The sequence below is a fragment of the Patagioenas fasciata genome, chromosome Z (assembly GCF_037038585.1).
Source record: "Patagioenas fasciata isolate bPatFas1 chromosome Z, bPatFas1.hap1, whole genome shotgun sequence".
In the NCBI taxonomy this organism is placed as follows: Eukaryota; Metazoa; Chordata; class Aves; order Columbiformes; family Columbidae; genus Patagioenas; species Patagioenas fasciata.
Window position 1 is genome coordinate 55,020,977 of NC_092560.1, and position 18,554 is coordinate 55,039,530.

Here is an 18,554-nt window from a genome sequence, read left to right on the forward strand (position 1 = left end):
AAAGCTGACCATTTCCCAGAAAGTACCAAAACAAATAAAAGGCTGGTTGTATGAAAAGAGTTAATCACAGTAGTAAAAAATCCAACTAACCCTAGCTCCACCCCAAGCAGAAACAGAACAGACAGAACAACAAACACGATATTGATTGAAAAAAATATTAAGATTTAATTCCACCAAGCAAAATCTAGTGAAATTAATGCAAAATATTACAAATTACTCTAATTTTATTGCAAACATTTTAATACTGTTGTAAATAAGAAAGAGAAGCTTGCGGAGCAGGATTAATATAACCAGAAAATTGCTTTCAAAGGACCTGCTCTTGCTCCCACAGATATCAACAGCATTTTACAGGCAGAATTAAAGGAAAACGAGGTTTGAGCTTTCAAATTGTTATGTATTTTTACAAAAGTATGTTTCCCCAAAAAGCAATAAAGGACACAAAACAGTACATCCATTCTATGCCTTTTAGGTGTTTTCCTATGATGTATGTCTCTCCGACTTGCATTAGTCTTCATTATGTACATTTGTAAACCTTTAAAATGAATTATCCCCTGGAATTAATAACAAACAATATAAAGTAAAACAGTATAGCCCAAGAAACAGTTTATTATTTAGGCCTTGAAGAAAGGCTGAGCTACACAGTTAGAAATACCATGCAAAATTGTCGCTCCTTCTAAATTTAGGAAAATATAGCCACCCTCAGCCAACAATTCTTGCTGTAAATGTACAAAAGGGGACAGTATTACATTGTAATTTTCACTCTCTTTTGTTGCCTTTTTCAGAATAAAATCATGATAACACGCTATTAAAAATTATATAAGTAACTGTTTCTCATCTAATTAGTTAATATCTATATTATGTTTCTTATGTCTCAATATACTTTGGAATATTTCCTTAAGGATATTGCTTTATCAGATATCCTGGTTAAATAATTTTAAATTACATTATTACTGGAATTTCAGACTATGTCAGCTAAATTAAAGTAATTTTTCATGACATCTTTTTATTTTAGTATTTTTCGAGATTAAAAGGTAAAAGCAATTTTGGCTTAACAGGTGAAACAGTCTCTCTCTTTGCTGAGATACGAGCAGTAAATTCACAAGATTAGAGAGACAAAAAAAAATTGCAGTTAGCACCCCAGTCCTGGCAGAGATGAGAAAAATGTTTAAAATTATTAATATTTGAGCATACAGACCTACACAGCTGCATGTAGCAAAGCATGAGACTATGATCTAAAACCCCTAGCTTTTAAAAGGTTTGTTCATATAAGTATAAAATGGCAAATTCACTAAGCGCTTTACTATAACTTTAAAGCTTTCTAAACATTACACCTAATGCCACCAGTAATAGGGCCAGTCACCTTTACACAGACACAAAGTAATTAGACATACTGTAATAACAGAGAATGCATTTCTGTCACAAACATACCTACATGGTGATGGTGAATTTCAAATATTATATCTCCTTAAATTTCCATATATTAAAAATAGATGGCAAAAGTTATTTAGTCCAATCAGTATAGTTAGACTTGTTATTTTTAATTCCACACATATATTCTCAAAGAGATTATTTTATGCAGACTATAGGAAAACTAAGTATCAGTAGCTGATTTACTGCTGCTTTGCAGATTAAGTGAAAGTTTCTAGCCCTGACCATTTTACAGACTATGAGGCTGACCATGATGGCCCTGCTCCAGCAAAGAGGCATAAGCACATGCTTAATAAAACCCCTGCATTCATTTCATTCCATTCCATCACATTTGGCAGATGGCACCTTCCACAACACATTTCTCCTTGTTCTCTGCTAGAACAGGGGAGTACACCACCTACTGAAAAAACACGGGTCTCCCACACAAATCCTGATACCAGAGGGACTACATACATATACTCACATGTTTTTCCAGATGAAACCACAGTGTACTTTGCAGGATCATGCCCTTACACATAAAAATGTCTTTGTACCTTCCTGAAAAGTAAGCTCCTGAACTACCTTGTACCATTCTTCAGCACCCGATTCCCGTACAAATTTCTATTAATAACATCCTTTTCATTATTTAATAGATGTTCTTTCATTTGAAAATACTGTGTAAAGCAGCAAGTGTGGAATGACTGCTGAACTGGTTGCAGTTTGATACAGTAACTCAGCAATCTATATATAGAAAAACTATAAAGTGCTTTAGAATTGTTTCACATGAAAGGTGCAAATAAATACTGTGTCCTCTTTTGTGACCTCCCTAGAAACACATAGTCCTGGTGAGCCCACACTTAAAGAGTATCCCCAAATTGTTACAGCAATTTAATAATGATACTGATTCCTTAAACTGGAGAATGCTTTTTTCTTCAGTATTAACTGAGGTTAGCGTCTCATGGCACCATAGCCAGCAGGCCTGCTGCTTGCCCTCCATTAGCTGTCTTGTGGGATCCAAACACACTCCTCTGGATGGGTAAAAAACGGTATAGCACTACTCTGGGAATATGCACAAAAGTGGTCCCTTTAATGTGCAGAACTTGGGGTTGTTAGTTGATTTCCTTCTGATTGCCATTTGCTGAAAAGATGAACTGTCAGCACAGCTTGCAGTACTGGTTTTTTTTTTTTAGGCTCAAAATTTTAGGCACTGAATACAGCACATTCCTACAGTAGAATGCTGACAGGTCTATCAGTTGTCAAAAATTTCCAGAATTTGGATTACACCATCGAAACAGGTCTGATGAATGTCTATATAATGCATGGTGCAGCACTGCAGTGCTTACAATCTCATGTTCCCGAAAGCAGCTTTATTGGTTTTATGTATGAGAAACTGAAGCAGCAGTAAGTGAACAATGTGTGTCAACTTAAAAACTGAACCCCAGAAAGACTCAATGGATCATGTTTTGCTGTAGAACACAGAACTCACCTAAGAACAAGTAGTACTGCATATTTCAGCTGAGTAATATGTTATACATTAGGTGTAAATCCTATTCCCACTGAAACCAAGGCACGACTTCCATTGAATGAAGTATGATCTGGATTTCACATTATACTTGGAACCAAACTCAAGCACTTTGTCACGCATAGCAAAAGTGTAAAATAGCCTCACAGCATCCTTGATGCAGTCTATAACAACTCTGATAAAAACGCAACATCTAGCAAACATTTTGCCTTCTTCAAGCTTTTTCTGTACACATTGTGGTTCACATGACTGTTCTCTTCTTTAAGTGTGACTATTACAGACTAAAAAGGGAAAAAGAAATAACAAAGAAAACAGAACACAATAAATCCTATTACCCAGTTGACTGAATAAATGTAGATTATCACCATGTCCATATCAAACCGCCATCCACGGCTATCGTCCTCAAAGTCCATGTAGTCCATCCTGTGAGCAGCATGCGGGAAATGCCTCCTTGTTACAGTATCTGAGCGTCTTTGAAAACCTGTTGAAAAAGGTACTAGGAGATAAAAACCTTTATAAATGCAGTAAGAATGTGTTAAAGAAAAAAAAAAAAAGAGAAAAGTTAACACTCTTTCCCCAGTTATTTACACAACAAATGGAAGCAGGAAATCTCACACCTACCTCACTGCCAGGTTTCCTCACTTTGTTGGACAAGAAGCTCTCTGTGGATCTGATTTTGAAAGATTTAAAAAGTGACCCTGTCTTCCATGTCTGGAAGCATTCCATGTCATGGAAACATTTGACTGTTTGGATTTCACACTTTCTATTACAATAAAGTAATGCTATCTGCTTATGTTAGCCAGACCTCTCTTTTGGTGCCTTCTTCCACTGAATTTGCTTCAGTGATCTAGAAGTGAAAGGCTACATATACTGTACTAGATTAATCTATAGAGTAATTAATCTCTGGATTCCGTAAATCTACTCAACTGAATTCTCCAGTAATCAAGACACATTTGTATGTGTACACACATATTTCAACAGCACAAATACATTTTAATTCCTGTTTCCAGTATCTGAATTTTTATTTTCAAAACACTCTTCTAAATAAATTCTCCTTGCTTTAATATTATGTCTCCATGTGAAACATACCAGGTTAAATTTCAGTTTTTAAGTTACTGTTTGTATGCTGATACTACCTTAAAAATATACAGACAGATGCAAGCACAGCCTTTCAAGGGGAAGTTTCAAGTGTAAGTAAAGATCCTGTGACCCCAAGAGTGGCCTGAGTGTGGGGTCCTGCCAGAACGTCCTTCCTCTTTGTCCCTCCCCTGAAGAAGTACCGCAGGAGCATAGTTCTTGCAAATGTCAAGATAAGAGGCTAGAGACATGTCTGTGAACTGTGATAGACAGCTGGTTGTGGCACAGGGAAAAGTCTGGGAGCTGCTCTGCAAACACTGAAGATCTGTCCCATTCTGATGAAGGACAAAGGAGAAATGCAGTCATAGTAGTCTGGATTTTCATTCAGTTTTCAGGTAAATCTCAATCTTTATGACACATTCCTGATTTTTGGAAAACAGGTCTTTGTTGAGCTGCCCAGGCTCTTATCCTCTGCACTGACATCATGTCTTTTGGAATCTCAAGGTGCGTATGAAGTGTCCCCTTCAGCGTGCACCACTGCACACCAGTGTGCCTCAGCGTGCGTTCCTCAGTTTTAATCTACTACTGTGCTGCTTCTAGTCCAGCTTAATTAAGCCTTCCTGAAGTTCCTCAGTCTTCTGTTTTTGACTAGTATAAACAATTGTGTATAATTGGTTTTCACACACCAGTAATTTTCATTTTAACATTCTCAGACCTTACTCAAGATAATTGAGAAGTATATTTTTAAAGGGTCCTAATACAGAACTTTGCTGGAATTTCAATATTTTTCCTTTTCATTGGTGGATATTGACTGTTTCTTTGTAATTTTTTTTTCTGAATTAATATTTTGCCCAGAACTCTTACAGTACAGTTGTTTTCATGCCTTCCAAAGAAAAATATTTTATTTCTTTGATATCCTTTTTAAGATAGTTTATCAGAGACCTTCTGACTCCAAAATATATAGGTAAACCCCTCCTCCTGTTCATTTAATGACTGCTTTATTATTACTGAGATACAGAAATTCTTTCTTTGGAGAATCACTCTTGGTTAGACATCATGATATCATTGCATTTCATTTTATGGTTTATTTTAATGCAATTTGGATTAGTTTGTCACATACAGGTACTAGCTTTCTAGATCTGCATACATCAGAATATCTCTAAAATCGTTTATTTTATTTTGGAGATTATATGTGAAATCTTCGTGCTAGCCAAGAGAGTAATGATATTTTATGATGGTTTTCAGTGACTCCAGCTGAGCACAGCTAATCACACTATACTGGCTCTGGGGGAAGAAAAAAAAAAAAAAGAAAAAAAAAGTAAAAAAGTCCAAGGATTTACTTTTAAAGTGTTTTAGATTACAATACCACAAATTTTATGGAAGTGCATGAAGTAAACATCTGCTCAAAGGTGCCAAAGATCTCTTTAAAGTAGAATACAGACCTCCTTGTTTTTTATGTTATGCTTTAGATTATGTTAAAATCAATTTAATGTAACAGTATTTTTAATTAATGAAAAATAACATTAGTAATTTTGTAAAAAAATTCTAAAAAATTTTAGTCTTCTTTAAATACCTTTCTGCTAAAATGCTAATTTAAAAAACTTACCTCAATTTTAAACCTGCATTTTTCTTAATTTTTTAAACATTATTGTCAAATAGATTTATGTTATGTTCTACTTTTTAAATTTGATTTGCAGATGCCATTAGATTTTATCACTAATGCTATATCATTCACTTTGCCTTTTCACACATTTATTTTAGTGTGCATTATCCTCTCTGGAGGGTCTTAGTCAAGACTGTAACTCGTGTTTTATTTTTGTTTATTTCTATACTTAAATATAAAACAAAACGCTAAGAGCTGGTTTTGGATCAATAAGGGTAAGCAGGGAACCATGCAAACATGTAGCTACATCAGTTTTGACTTGGTACCCCTATGCACCATGTGTAATCCCTGTGGCTTCCCGGAGCATGAGTAAAGCTATTGAAAGCTGACAGCCAGTTATATGGAATAGATTTCAATTCTGTTGCTGAAATAGTCTCTTTTTTACCATCCATAAATTGATTAAGCTTCAGATGAAAATGCCAATAGTACAACTATTTTGTAAATGGAGTTCTAGGACTTAACAGATGTTAACCAAGAAGGAGAACTGTTTCTTTTCCCTTTAGTATATTACCAAATAAACTTGTGTATAGTACTGAAACCAAGGATCAGATTTAGAAACCCTACATGATCATGGTTAAGGAACAGCCTGCCTTAGCTTATTGAATTATTTGGTATATTGCTTCTTAATAGAACTTGTTTAGAAACTGCTTATATAGAACTCGTTTAGCATAAGTAACTAAGTTTGCTTAAACCACCAGCTGTGAACTTCTGAACTTTCTGCCTCGTTAAGCAAAAAGAGAGCCCAGAACTTGTTCACGCAAGAAAATAAAGGAGCTTTTGATTGTCAGAAGGAGCTACAGCCCTAGAGATAGGTAAAGGAATGGAACAGTGCGTCTAAAAGAAGATGAGGAACAGAAGAATGTTTAGGTTATTGCAAAGGACTTATTTTTCTCCCCAGCTGCAGGTGCAAATTAGCAACTGAAGGACAGAACTGACTGACATCTAGTTGGGTTTGTCAAAGACAAAAAACTACCCACAAAGATAAGAAACAGGCCACCTGACAAAAATGAAGGGACCCAACGAAGAACAGGAGAACCCAGGCTCCAATTCTGCAGTATGCCCAAACTGATGCATGATGAGTGGGAAGCTTAGATTGTAAGGGTATAATTTCCCAGGGTTTTTTTGCTCAGGGTCCCTCTTCTGGAGGCACCCAGCTTGAGCTGCTCTCTATGCTGTGCCTTGCAAAGAAATTATTTATTTAATAATACTTTCTGTAATTCATCCCGAGTCTCTGCTTTGGGAATCATAGAGAAAAGAAGCTTCCTTAACATCATGCACAAAGGTTACTGCAGGCTCTGTGATCTATACTATGACTACTGTCTTCAATAAATTCTGACATGAAAAATACCTTCAGATCTCTGTCTCTACAGCTAGAGTGGAAATAAGCCATGTCTCTGTGTCTGGTTTTAGCCCCCTGAAGACAGCAACTGAGAGCTGTAGAGTTTCTCAGAAACTGTACAGCAACATGGAGTAGGGATTTGAATTATGAAGTGGAAGAACTGAGGGAACTTCAAATCACTTCTACTGTATTCACTCCTGTATAAAAAATAAACTGTATCTTATTTGATGAGTATAGTTCCTAAATAATTTCTACACAGGCGTGTATTTGTTAAAACACAATTTTTACTTAACTTTTTGGTGCATGCCTGTATTGCTATACTCTGAACAAGAATTTCCTCTCAAATCACATGAATATGCATAGACAGTGCCAGCAGAGTCTGGCAGACTGTTAGTGGAAACCTGCTACTAGATAACAAAAACAATATTCTGTGCAATTCACACTTTTGTACTCACCAAAGCATGCAAATCAGAAAGGATTTTCACCAGAGCATCAACAGGCACATCTCTTGCATGTGTCCCTGACAAAGTTTTTGCAACCTCTTTTTGAGGTACTAGAAATACTCAAGTAAGACTACAAACTATTTAAAATATTCCCCCAATTTTGTAAACTGACTGACCTCATTTTGCTATGACTAAAGGATATAAGATATGAGATGGCAAATTGTACTGTAAAAATGTGCCCAAATGAATAAGATGCAAGCTATAACTAACATTTACATTGTAAGTGTTCATGTAAAAATAAATTATCTAAGAACATTTATTCTCAATCAGATGTATCAAGATCATTTTGATGCAGTCTCCTCTTTCTGATTATGAGGTGCAGCAGTTAGATAGTGCTCTTAAAGCAACCAGCACCTTAGGATGTCAGTGCTTTGGAAACTGTGCTCAGAACAATGTGTTAAAATGGCAGTGACAGGACTTCCTTTCCCTATATGTGTCCGTGCATACTTTTGAACGAGATCTTGTATCGCTCCCACTTACTGCACTTTGTTTCCCTTGGTGGAATAGTCTTAGAGTAAATAAATTTATTTCCTTTCAGGTGAAACTAAACCAGACATGAGCTCCAAGAACTCTGATGTGTTCCAGTAATAGGCTCTGACCACTAATGGGTATCCAGCCCTTGGAACTGGAAGCAAGTTGCCACTGTTGTCTAAAATGCAAATGTGGATATCTGGCCCTCAGTGTCAATTGTTTTGCCCTATCTATTATGGCTGATATAATTGTGAATGTAATAATGCTTCTGAGAGACAACGAACAATCTTTCCTAAAACATCTTTATGCCACTCATAATTTTACAGACCTCTTGTACCTATTTTCTGTAATATCCTTTCCAAAAGAAAAAGTTGTAGATTTTCTTTTTCTGGAAAAGCTTCCATAACTCAACCTTTCTGCATTATGCTTCACCCTGCTTTATCCTTCCTTGAGATGATGTAATCTAAAATTATATGCAAAACTGGAGATGTGGGATCACCACAAATCCAAATAATGACATAATGTTTTCCATTTTGTTATGACTCTATTAGTTCCTGCATATCTTTTGACTATGGCTGTACATTGAATGTTTTCAGAAAACAAATCACAGTATTACCAAGATCTCTTTTCTTAAGTGGCAGCAGCTAATTCACAGCCCATCGTAGTGAATATTATTATGGAGATTGCATAGCCTCTGTGGGCAACTGCTCCACCATTTGACTGTCCTCACAGTGACAGTGTTTTTCCTATTTGTAGTTTGAACCTCTCATATCCATTATTATTCATCCTCCTGCCATGCACCACTGTGAACAGCTAATCTGTCCTCTTGGTAGTCTCCCTGTAGGCATGGTAAGGTCACCTGGAGATCCTCCCGAAAGCCAACCCATCTCCAGACTGAATAAGCCAGTTCCCTCAGCGTCTCCTCACAGGTCAAGTGTCCCAGGCCCTTGAGCATCCTGCTGTCCTTCCACTAAACCTGCCCCCATTTACTCCCCTCTTTGCTATATTGGTGGGGATGGGCGCAAAATCGTAGTATTTTAAATGAGGTCTGCTGAGTAGCAGGGGATAAAAGCTTCCCTCACCTACTGCTGTTCATACATCCTGCTCCTGTTCATACAGCCCAGGACGCTGTTGGCTTGCTTTGCTGCCAGGGCATGCTGCCAGCCCATGCACAGCTTGCTCTCCATCAGCACACCCAGGCCCTTTCCAGAGAGCAGGTCCCAGGCTGTCAGTGCCCAACTGGGCTCATTGCCAGGTGTTCTTCCTTCCCAAGTGCTGGACTCGGCATTTGCCCTTGTTGAATTTCACAAGGTTCCTTTCAGCCCATTTCTCCAGCCTCTCTATGGCCCTCTGAATGGCAGCCCTGCCACTGAGCCTGTCAGCCTGTCCTCCAATTTGTTGTCCTCTTCAGACCTGATGACAGCTTGGAGAAATGGGACAAATTTACCAGCATTCTGTACTTTTTTCAAGGATGCAATGATTTTATACTGCTTTCACAAATGAGATATCATCCTGAGCTTCTTGAATAAACACCAGCCTTCTCCCATTTACACATCATATGGCATCATATTCTGGTTACACTAATATAATAGCTAAGTTGCAAGAATTGCCAGTTATAATGCACTATGAGTTCTGTATTTCCAACAAAGAAAAAGGCATATATTGCTAGAGACAGTCATGAAATGATGGCACTTATCCTGCACGAATGCCTGCAAATGTGTCTCAAGCTCTAACTCAGTCTCAATCCCTCCACCAAATTCAAGTCCTCAAAGCATCCACAGTTCTTTCTCCAAACCACGGCTACTCAATCCAATCACCATCCTTCTCAGATCCAGAGTTTTACTTTTTCTCCTCTTCTGGCATGAAAAACTTGAACCTTCCTATGCTCCTGCCTCAGATACTTCAGCTCCACACACCTATTGTCTCAGAAGTTAAAGTCTCATTTTTCTTTTAGAGAGAGTCCTCAAATTCCAAACTCCTCTTGCCCCAGGCTGCACACCAGAGCCTCCAGCTCTCCCACGCTAAAACTTCTACCATCACTTTTCAAGGTCTTTCTCACTGCAAAGTCCAATCATCTTCCCAAAGCTCCCTCACTATCCTGCTCCTACCTTCCTCTCACTTTGTCTCTGCTTTCTTTGAATATGTCTCTGCTCTTGCTCCTCTGATTTCACCCATTGGTTCCCACTGGCTGTCAACACCTTATATCCATGTGTGACTAAACTTACATGATGGCCCAAACATGTCTCCATTCCTTTTCCATCCCCAAAATCCAAGTCCTACTTTCTGCTAGCAGTTGGGCTTTAGAAAACCTGGATGGAAAATGTACTTAAGCGGAACATAATCCTATCTGAAACCATTTTTGTATTCACTGTGATGTCTGTCTTACTAGTTGAGGCTTTTTGCAGGGCTTTTGGTTTATATGTTAAAATCTGTGACAGTCTCAGAGGCATAAATTGTGTGTAAGCAGTTATTTGCACATGCAAAAAATGTGATTTATTGAACTCACTGTGCACGCAACACAGAGTCCTGTACATGAGCAAATCAACAGTATGCAGGCAATTTAGTGCGAAATAAACAGCAACTGCTTTTCAAAATGTCAAAGAACATTGTTTGCAAAGAGTCTAGAAAAGCAACTGATCAGTGTGAAAATGTGAAAAAAATGTTTTCTGAAGCCCTTTATATGGGACATAAGATTTGATTGCATAAGGGAAATTCCATTTTGTAAAGCAGAGTTGTTAGAAACCACTGCTCTCCACTGTTACAATCAGCTTTTTGTTTTGTGACTTTTATAAGTCATTTGACATACAAGAACATCATGCTACGGACAAAACTATGCAGAAATCCCCAAATGTGGTGATGTCAATAACTGACATACATTTAATCTGTCGAAACAAAAAGCTTATAAAAAATACAGTCCTATAGAATTGACCACCAGGCAGCTAATTATTTTTGCTCATCCATATTAGCATAACTAGCGGGACTTTATCTAAGTATCATGTCTACTCTCTTAAAACTTTATAAATCCTACATGGTTCTGGTAAAAGAATATACACAAATGAACCCTAAATCACTTCGCAATTAAAAGAAGAAAAAAACCCCAAGCAATACATATGGTCATCTATTCCTTTTTTTTTGGTAGCTGTTCTCCGGCTTTTTCTACAGAGGTATGTAATCAATTGTTAATCACAGCAATTAACACCCCTCAGGCCTTCAGGACAGAGAGGAGGCAACTTCTCACTTTTTTTTCCCTCAAATTTCATTCAATCAAAATTACAAATATTTACACTTAACAAAGAGATCTGACAGTTTTACTCTGGATAGGAAATGAAGATTATACTTTTTCCATTCAAAAATAGCTAACTGGATTTCAGTGAGGTTTATTTATAATTCAAGTTTTCTACATATTCCTTCCATTAATTTGACTTGAATATAGTGCATCTGCCACAAATTAACAACGATATTCTGAATATTAAGTAAATAATCACATAAAATTTGTGAAGGTAATTATCTCTAGCTATTTTAGAGACTAATAATCCAGCTCTTACCAATTAAAACACAAACCATAAAGGTAGCTAGTGTATCTTACCAAACAATCAGGTTATTGGAAAAGAGAACAAGCTTTAAAAATTAATGAAAAAATCTGTAAAACCACACTAAAGTCACGCGTACACATTTTACATTAAGCATTTTGCATAACTAACATTTTTGCTAATTTATTAAATATGAATTCTGATGAGCAATTTTATAAGAAATATTCAATGACTACTGTGCCCAGTTCCTCTCATAAATTCAAAACAAAGCTAGAAGTCCTTGTGTTTCCTGTCTTTGGAAGTGAATGAATCAAGAAGCAAGAGGACTGTGGGAGGGCAGAATGAGTTTAGAAAACACACTCTGTCCAAACATCTGTGATTATTCTATAATTATCAATACTCACAAATACAAGCTAATTGGCTAGTTTAAGTGTTGGGATGCATACTAAATCAGGAGTAATTGATCTCAAATTGCACAATGGAAAAGTCATTTGACTGTGGAAGCCCTGAAAGGAATTTTGATAGGCAGTATGCAAACACTTTTTTTTTAAGTAACCAAGTACACTATTTATTTGCTTTTTCTTTCTTCCCCTAAACCATAACACACTAAGTAGCAAACAGGCAGAGCATCACATAAAAGCTTTTTAAAATAATTTATAGCAAAACCTACTCTCCTACTCTAAACGCACTTTATTTCAAAATTCAATTAAGGGTGATGAAATAAAAATAATACAAAGATGAAATAAAATGAACATACAGTAACTGAAATGCATGCCTTTGTTTTTCTGGGTGCAAAGTAGCTCTGTGAATAAATGAAACATTAGATTTGTTAGACTGCTCTCCCCTTCACCACACCTGTTCTGTCTGCACTCCATATCATTCTGACGACTGATAATAAGAAACGAAGCTGGATGGTCTCCCTGTGGATCATGTCAAGAATCCAAAAGAACAGTTTGCACACATTCTGCATCATAAAACGTCTTCCTTTAATTTTAAAGGTAAGTTTGTGGCATGTGTATTGATGTCATGCATATAGTTATGGTAATTTTCATATATTTGCCCTTCAGATGGGAATTTGTAATCACTTTTGTTCTCATTTGCATGTAGTTAAACTGTATCTTAACAGTGAATTTAACTTGTGGTCAGCTTCTCTCCTTGCCATAACAGTGTAGACAATGAATCTCAAACAGCAACCTTCAGTATTTAACTTTTTGTGGTGTGTGTACCACTAATCTATATGAAAAAAAAATCTTATAAGTATTCAGAATATTATAACTCTATGAATTTTCTTATTCATTTTTTATCTATTTTCCATCTGTCTTCCAGTATCATTTCATTAAATCTCTTGGTCATCATGGTCTTGAACTCTCTTCATCATCAACACCTTCTTCTGTTGTTCCTACTTTTTATCACTGATAATTTCTAAAAATCATGTCGCAAGTTTATGTTTTCTTTATGTTTGTCATCTTCCCAGCTGATCAAATACTATATTTCAGCTGTCAGCAACTTTTGCTAAATTATCATAACAAGAGCCTTCATCCTTTTGTATCCTACTGCTGTAACGGCATCACATTCCTCTATTTTCATTCTTCCCTAGAACTCCTCCCTAAAACTTCTCCCTAACTACTTATATTCTTTCAGGCTCCATTTGTTCAGAGTGCTACCATACAAATTATTGACATTTACAGTTAGGCTTAATATAATACGTCAAGATGACTGAATAAGTATAAAATAGCTTTAAAAAGGATGTAATACTGATGTTTGTCTCTAGTGTGTATGCTACTTGGCAAATTGCTCAATTCTTTTTCGATTCTTATTTCTTGACTTGCATGATTGCTATATTTTGTTAAAACCTATTAATGTAATACTAAAGATCGTTTAGCAAAAACTTTATAGAGTATTGTCGTACACTGCTGTCCACGAGTCTTTCAGTGCTTAAGGCATTAATGTAATGCAGATACTTTCTTAAAAATAAATTAATGGATTGGCTCTACTTGTCTTAAGACATGGTCAGTCTGACAGCACAGGTCAGAGGGAATACACAAGATGGGCATGTCAGGGCCTAACCACATCCCTCTGTAAGACAAAGCTGTGTACACATAGTACTATTTAGTTTATTTGCCAATCTAGCTGTCTGGCAACATGCCTCCCATAATTCCTGCAGAGAAACTGGTAAATGACCTATCTTGGAGCCATGCCATTCTCTTTGAACACATTCATATTCAGCTTTAGCTTAAGTTAATCAAAAAAATTCTGACTTCCCATCTAGGCAAACAAAAGAAATATTAATTCCTCCAGAGAATGAAAAATACAAAGCATAAGACTGTATTTTGAGAAAGCTGGTATAGTTTTTCTGAACTGAAAGTCTTCTGATGTCGACAATATTTAACCACTTTTTAGGAAGCTGAACAATGTTCTGCGGAAAGAGCTGTCTAGAAAAGCCTTCATACATGTTCAACAGAAAATTAAAAATAAATTTAACAAAGAAATGTTACCTAAAATATTATCAAGAAAGAAGCTATTTACAATTAAAAAAATATGTTTACAAACTGCTAAAAAAAATCCTTCCTTTAATCCTTCATTATAAGTGTAATGATGGTTATCTTGGACTTTTTCTGACAGCATTTCAAACATCCATGTTTATATACTCAGCTAAGATATCTCTGAGATAACCTCACTTTACTCTGCTGCTTGTTCATCTCTTGTGTCTTTGAGAACGTATGCTTAATCTGGCTCTAATATAACGAAAATATGGTCACCTTTTCGTGCTTATTCTCACCTGTCAACTTGAGTGCTACTCTCCTCTTTTGTCCTTCATCAAACTCAAATTTCACCTTTTGTTTTCACTTTTAGGGGTCTCTAAAACTGCCTTGCCCAAAAAATGTCACCTCACTTTTTATAATTACTCTATGCAAGTACCATATTCCTCCAGAAATCTTAGCAATTTTCTACACAGTAAGTGCTCTAAGACCAAACTCAACTGTGTTAATGTCCAAATTCTGGAACGGTGTGGATCTATTTGTGTCACTGGTGCAGACACATGAAACAGAACGCAAGGTATCCTACCTTCTTCTCTGTTAACTCATTGATAGCGATGAAGCCAACTGATACCTCTACAACCCATTCTCAGCCAAAAATTCTTTGTTGTTCTTATAGTAAATGGGATTTTTATGAGGCATCCAACCAAAGGAGTGAACACCAGGCAAACTTAACTTGCAAGTAAGACATGTTTACACCAGCAGAGTTGAGACTTTTCAGGAGATCCTTGAGTACAAACTGCTCTCCCATGCAGTGTATTTCATTGCCAACCAGACTGGGGGAGTGTGTTCGGGAAGCACGTCTGACATAACCTTTGCTAAACATAATTAGTTCACAGCTAATTAGAAATATAACCAATTTTACTGGTCATTGCTAAGTGGCTACAATATTTTTGCCATTCCACTTGGCACAGCTGGCAGGCATAATTCCCCATTCCACTAAAATGCATAGAAATATACTCGCTAATTCCTGTCAGTGATGAAGACAGAAGGCATCCTTGCTTCCTTTTGTCCACTGAGTCCCATCATAACTTGAATTAGTCCCAGCAGAATCTTACACAAACACAAAAAACTAAGACCAAGAGATATTTTATGCTCTCAACAGATTCTGTGAAGAAAGACTACCACTTTGAAAAGCTAGTATTACAAAGTTTACCTACAGTGGTTTAACTAGGATCGTGTATTGTTCTCAGTTGTCTTCAGAGAGCAAATAATAAATACATGACTTTATTTGATAAATACATAAAATCCTTTGATGATGCCTAAGTTAAAATTGTAACTGAAGACAGACTGGTCATCAAATTATAAGATATTTCATAAGAACAGGTATACCAAGAGTAGACTAGAGGTCTTTCTATCCTATCATTCTTTATCTGACAAGGTCAAACAATGAGGAATTGGTGAACGGGGAGGAAAGAACGTAAGAACAGGGAAATCATATTGCAATGCTTTTCTCTTAATTCTCTCTCAGCTTCCAGGGACTTGCAGATCAAAGATCTTCACATGCAAATACAGTTTCTTTGAGCTTAATACACTTTACTCCCTTTTTTTTTTTTTCCCCAAGAATCTGCTATTATTTGAACCCATGGTCTGGGGTAATGATAATTCTATTTAATGTCCTCTAGTTCTTTTATTGTGAGACACTGAATAATAGCAGCCCATTCAATTCTGCCATGCCTCTCATAATTTTAATTACCTCTATCATTCTCCCTCTTCAGTCATCTCTTGTTTTGGCTGAAGCATTCTAGTCCATTTACATATTCCTCATCAGGAAGCAATTTAAAACTGACATTCTTATTTATCTTCTCTGTGTCCTTCCAGTTTACTACTTCCTTTTGCAATGAAAGGAAAACAATGTAAATGTTGCTGAAGATTACTCAGTATCATAAGAATCTTCTGCCACTGCTTGCACTTGGCTTTTATTTTTATTATCCTGAATATTTCAGTACTGTAAGCAAATGTTATCACCTCCATTTCCAGTAATAGACATGTTGGATAGTACAAACTGTACCACATACCCATCTAGGACCAGACAGATAATGTCCCTCCAGTGACAAAAATGAATCACTTATTTCCATCCTTTGGTATCTTTCAACCAGCTATTGATGGATGAGAGGCCTGAACTCAGCTATGTGTTTTTGAGTATTTTCAGAAAAGAACTTTCTTAAAAGACTTGGAATTTTTAAGCTTCTGAATGACAAGCACAATACCTCTAACTCCCCTGCACATCCATTTGGGTCCCTCCAGTACAGTTGTGGGACCATGGCTGTGTAAGAGGTCTAAAATGTTCTTAGTTTGTCTTACTGGCCAGTTTGAACACTTGGTTCCCTATGCAGAACTGAAGGTGCCAATCTTACATCCATTCAGGGACATGTCAAGAAATATATGGGGAAAGGCTACAATAAGCCTTTTTGCCATGGCCATTCTATCACAGTCCTTGTGGTTGCATAATTATAGCTATCAATATCCCTGGTACAGCAGTCTTATAAAATCATAGGTAAGTGGAAATAAGCAATCCTGATGACACATGCAGATTAGCTAGAATCTGATTCCCTTCAATGCTCTGATGAACCAGTAGAGATGACTGAGAAGCCATAATCTCTGAGGCATACCACTGTCCTTCACAGGCTAGCTCTGGATGTAGTTTTCAGTACCAGGAAAACGCTATGAAATATCTTCTCCAATGGGACTGTGTCTCTAAAGAAGTCTCTAAAGAACAGCCTCTGCAAAACAGCTTAAAAGATAAACACTGTTATCAATACTTACATGATGGTTTCTACTAAAGCTGTTGCAAAACAGGGACAGAAAGTGGCAGTGATAACAGGGCTGAAGCGTTAGACATTTCTGTGGCACTGACGTTTGTATCTTAAATTTCCACCTGCATTTCATCTTGTTTTTCTTTCAGATTCCCTTCTGCTTGGTGAGGTGTAGAAGAGAAGGCTTGAAGGCCAGTCCAAGCACAGCTGCTCTGTGGGATCCACATGGGACCTTGGAGTCACAAAATCACTCTTGTGTTTCTTACCAGTGACCTTTTTGAACTGAAAGGACTTGTGGGCAAGGAAAATGAGTGCTAGTGTTAGGGTCCAAGTGCTGACAAATCAGCAAAATGACACAGTTGCCACCAGTGCAGCTGACCTAAGACACAGTCAACCAGCAGTGCTGGATTCTATGTTTTCTGTCTTGGTGTATTATAGGCATAACAGATGCCCAAAGACAACACTTTCAGTAATGTGTGTGTCTCCTTGAGACAGAAAATTCACTTACTGTGAAGACTTCAGACTGTAAAAGCATCATGTGAGAAATGCATGCGTGCAAATTAGCTTTTTGTGATTCAACAAGCTATACTGAAGAGTCTGATGAACGCTGGCTAAAAAAAAGAGAATCTTCCGGTGAAGAAGCATTGAATGGTCTCACAACTGCAGTCTTGAGTAGTTTGACAAAGGAATAAACAACTTAAAACAAATAAATGAGGAAGTAAGGAAATAAACTGCAAGAAAGATGTGCAATAAGGAAAGATGGAATAGTACGACTTGGGAAAAACAGCTCAATATAAGCATTATTCTGAGAGACGTCTTATACTCCAGCATTTCTCTTTACAGCTAAAATCAATGCTGCACCTTCTATTTTCAGTAACACCTATCTTGTTTCTCTTCTCAGTAGATCACAGCATCAGAAACCTGAAAACCAGTATCACTTTTTTCTTCTTTTTAAGCAGATAAGTATGAACTTAAAATCTAGTTGAGGTAATTCTATAGCTGTAAATTTTTACAGTTGTTAACATGCTTCCTTTATTGCCTAACTAAAAGCACTATAACAAGAACCTCAAATCAAGAAAATGTATTTTAAAGTGTTGTATGCCAATTTTAAAGACAGAGAGATACAAAAATGTATCAACAGGTAAAAGGTTTCATAACATTTCTGGTTTTGTTGTTGTTGTAGGGTTGTGTGTGTGCCTGTATTTTGTTTTGTTTTAAGATTGGTAGGAAATTGCATATCCTTTTCTCTCTAGACTGATTACATAAAAGGGCATGGCAGATGTGACTACAGAGGTGGTGAGAATTTCCACTGATATTAGCAGGCGTTGAAAACACTGTTATCTTGCAAGCCCTGAATGATGCAGAAGTCAATAGCTTTTTATTAAGTCACTCAGTAGACGGGATCAGTAAAGAACTAGCACAGATTTCATTGTATGCAGCACTGTGGCAATGTTATCTAGATTAAGCATCAAAACCCCTCCCCCCAAAACAGATAAAAATAATTACTCTTTCTCAATAGGTTTTCCTACTTTCAATTTAATCATCATATTTTAAATAAAAACATTAGCATAAAAACAGTTGGAGGGAACTTCCTATTAGCCTAGGAATAATTACATCTTGAAACAGTCACCAAGGGCTATAAGTTAGAGGTTTCATAATCCCCCTTGTTCATTCTGAACATCTAGCTATGTGCTTCAGGCATATCTACAATCTTTCTCCAGATGCAGACAGCCAGAACCCTTTTACAAT

General features: G+C 36.8%; 1 protein-coding gene across 1 annotated transcript in view; it reads right to left on the reverse strand.

Annotated features, from left to right (window-relative positions):
• Positions 1 to 222: 222 nt before the first annotated feature.
• Positions 223 to 18,554, reverse strand: part of RNF180 (ring finger protein 180) — an 81,808-nt gene continuing 63,476 nt past the window's right edge. The window contains exon 7 of the mRNA XM_065860877.2: positions 223 to 3,410. Within this exon, the coding sequence (XP_065716949.1) occupies positions 3,211 to 3,410 (200 nt within the window). The 3' untranslated portion in view covers positions 223 to 3,210. The remainder of the gene's footprint in view (positions 3,411 to 18,554) is intronic.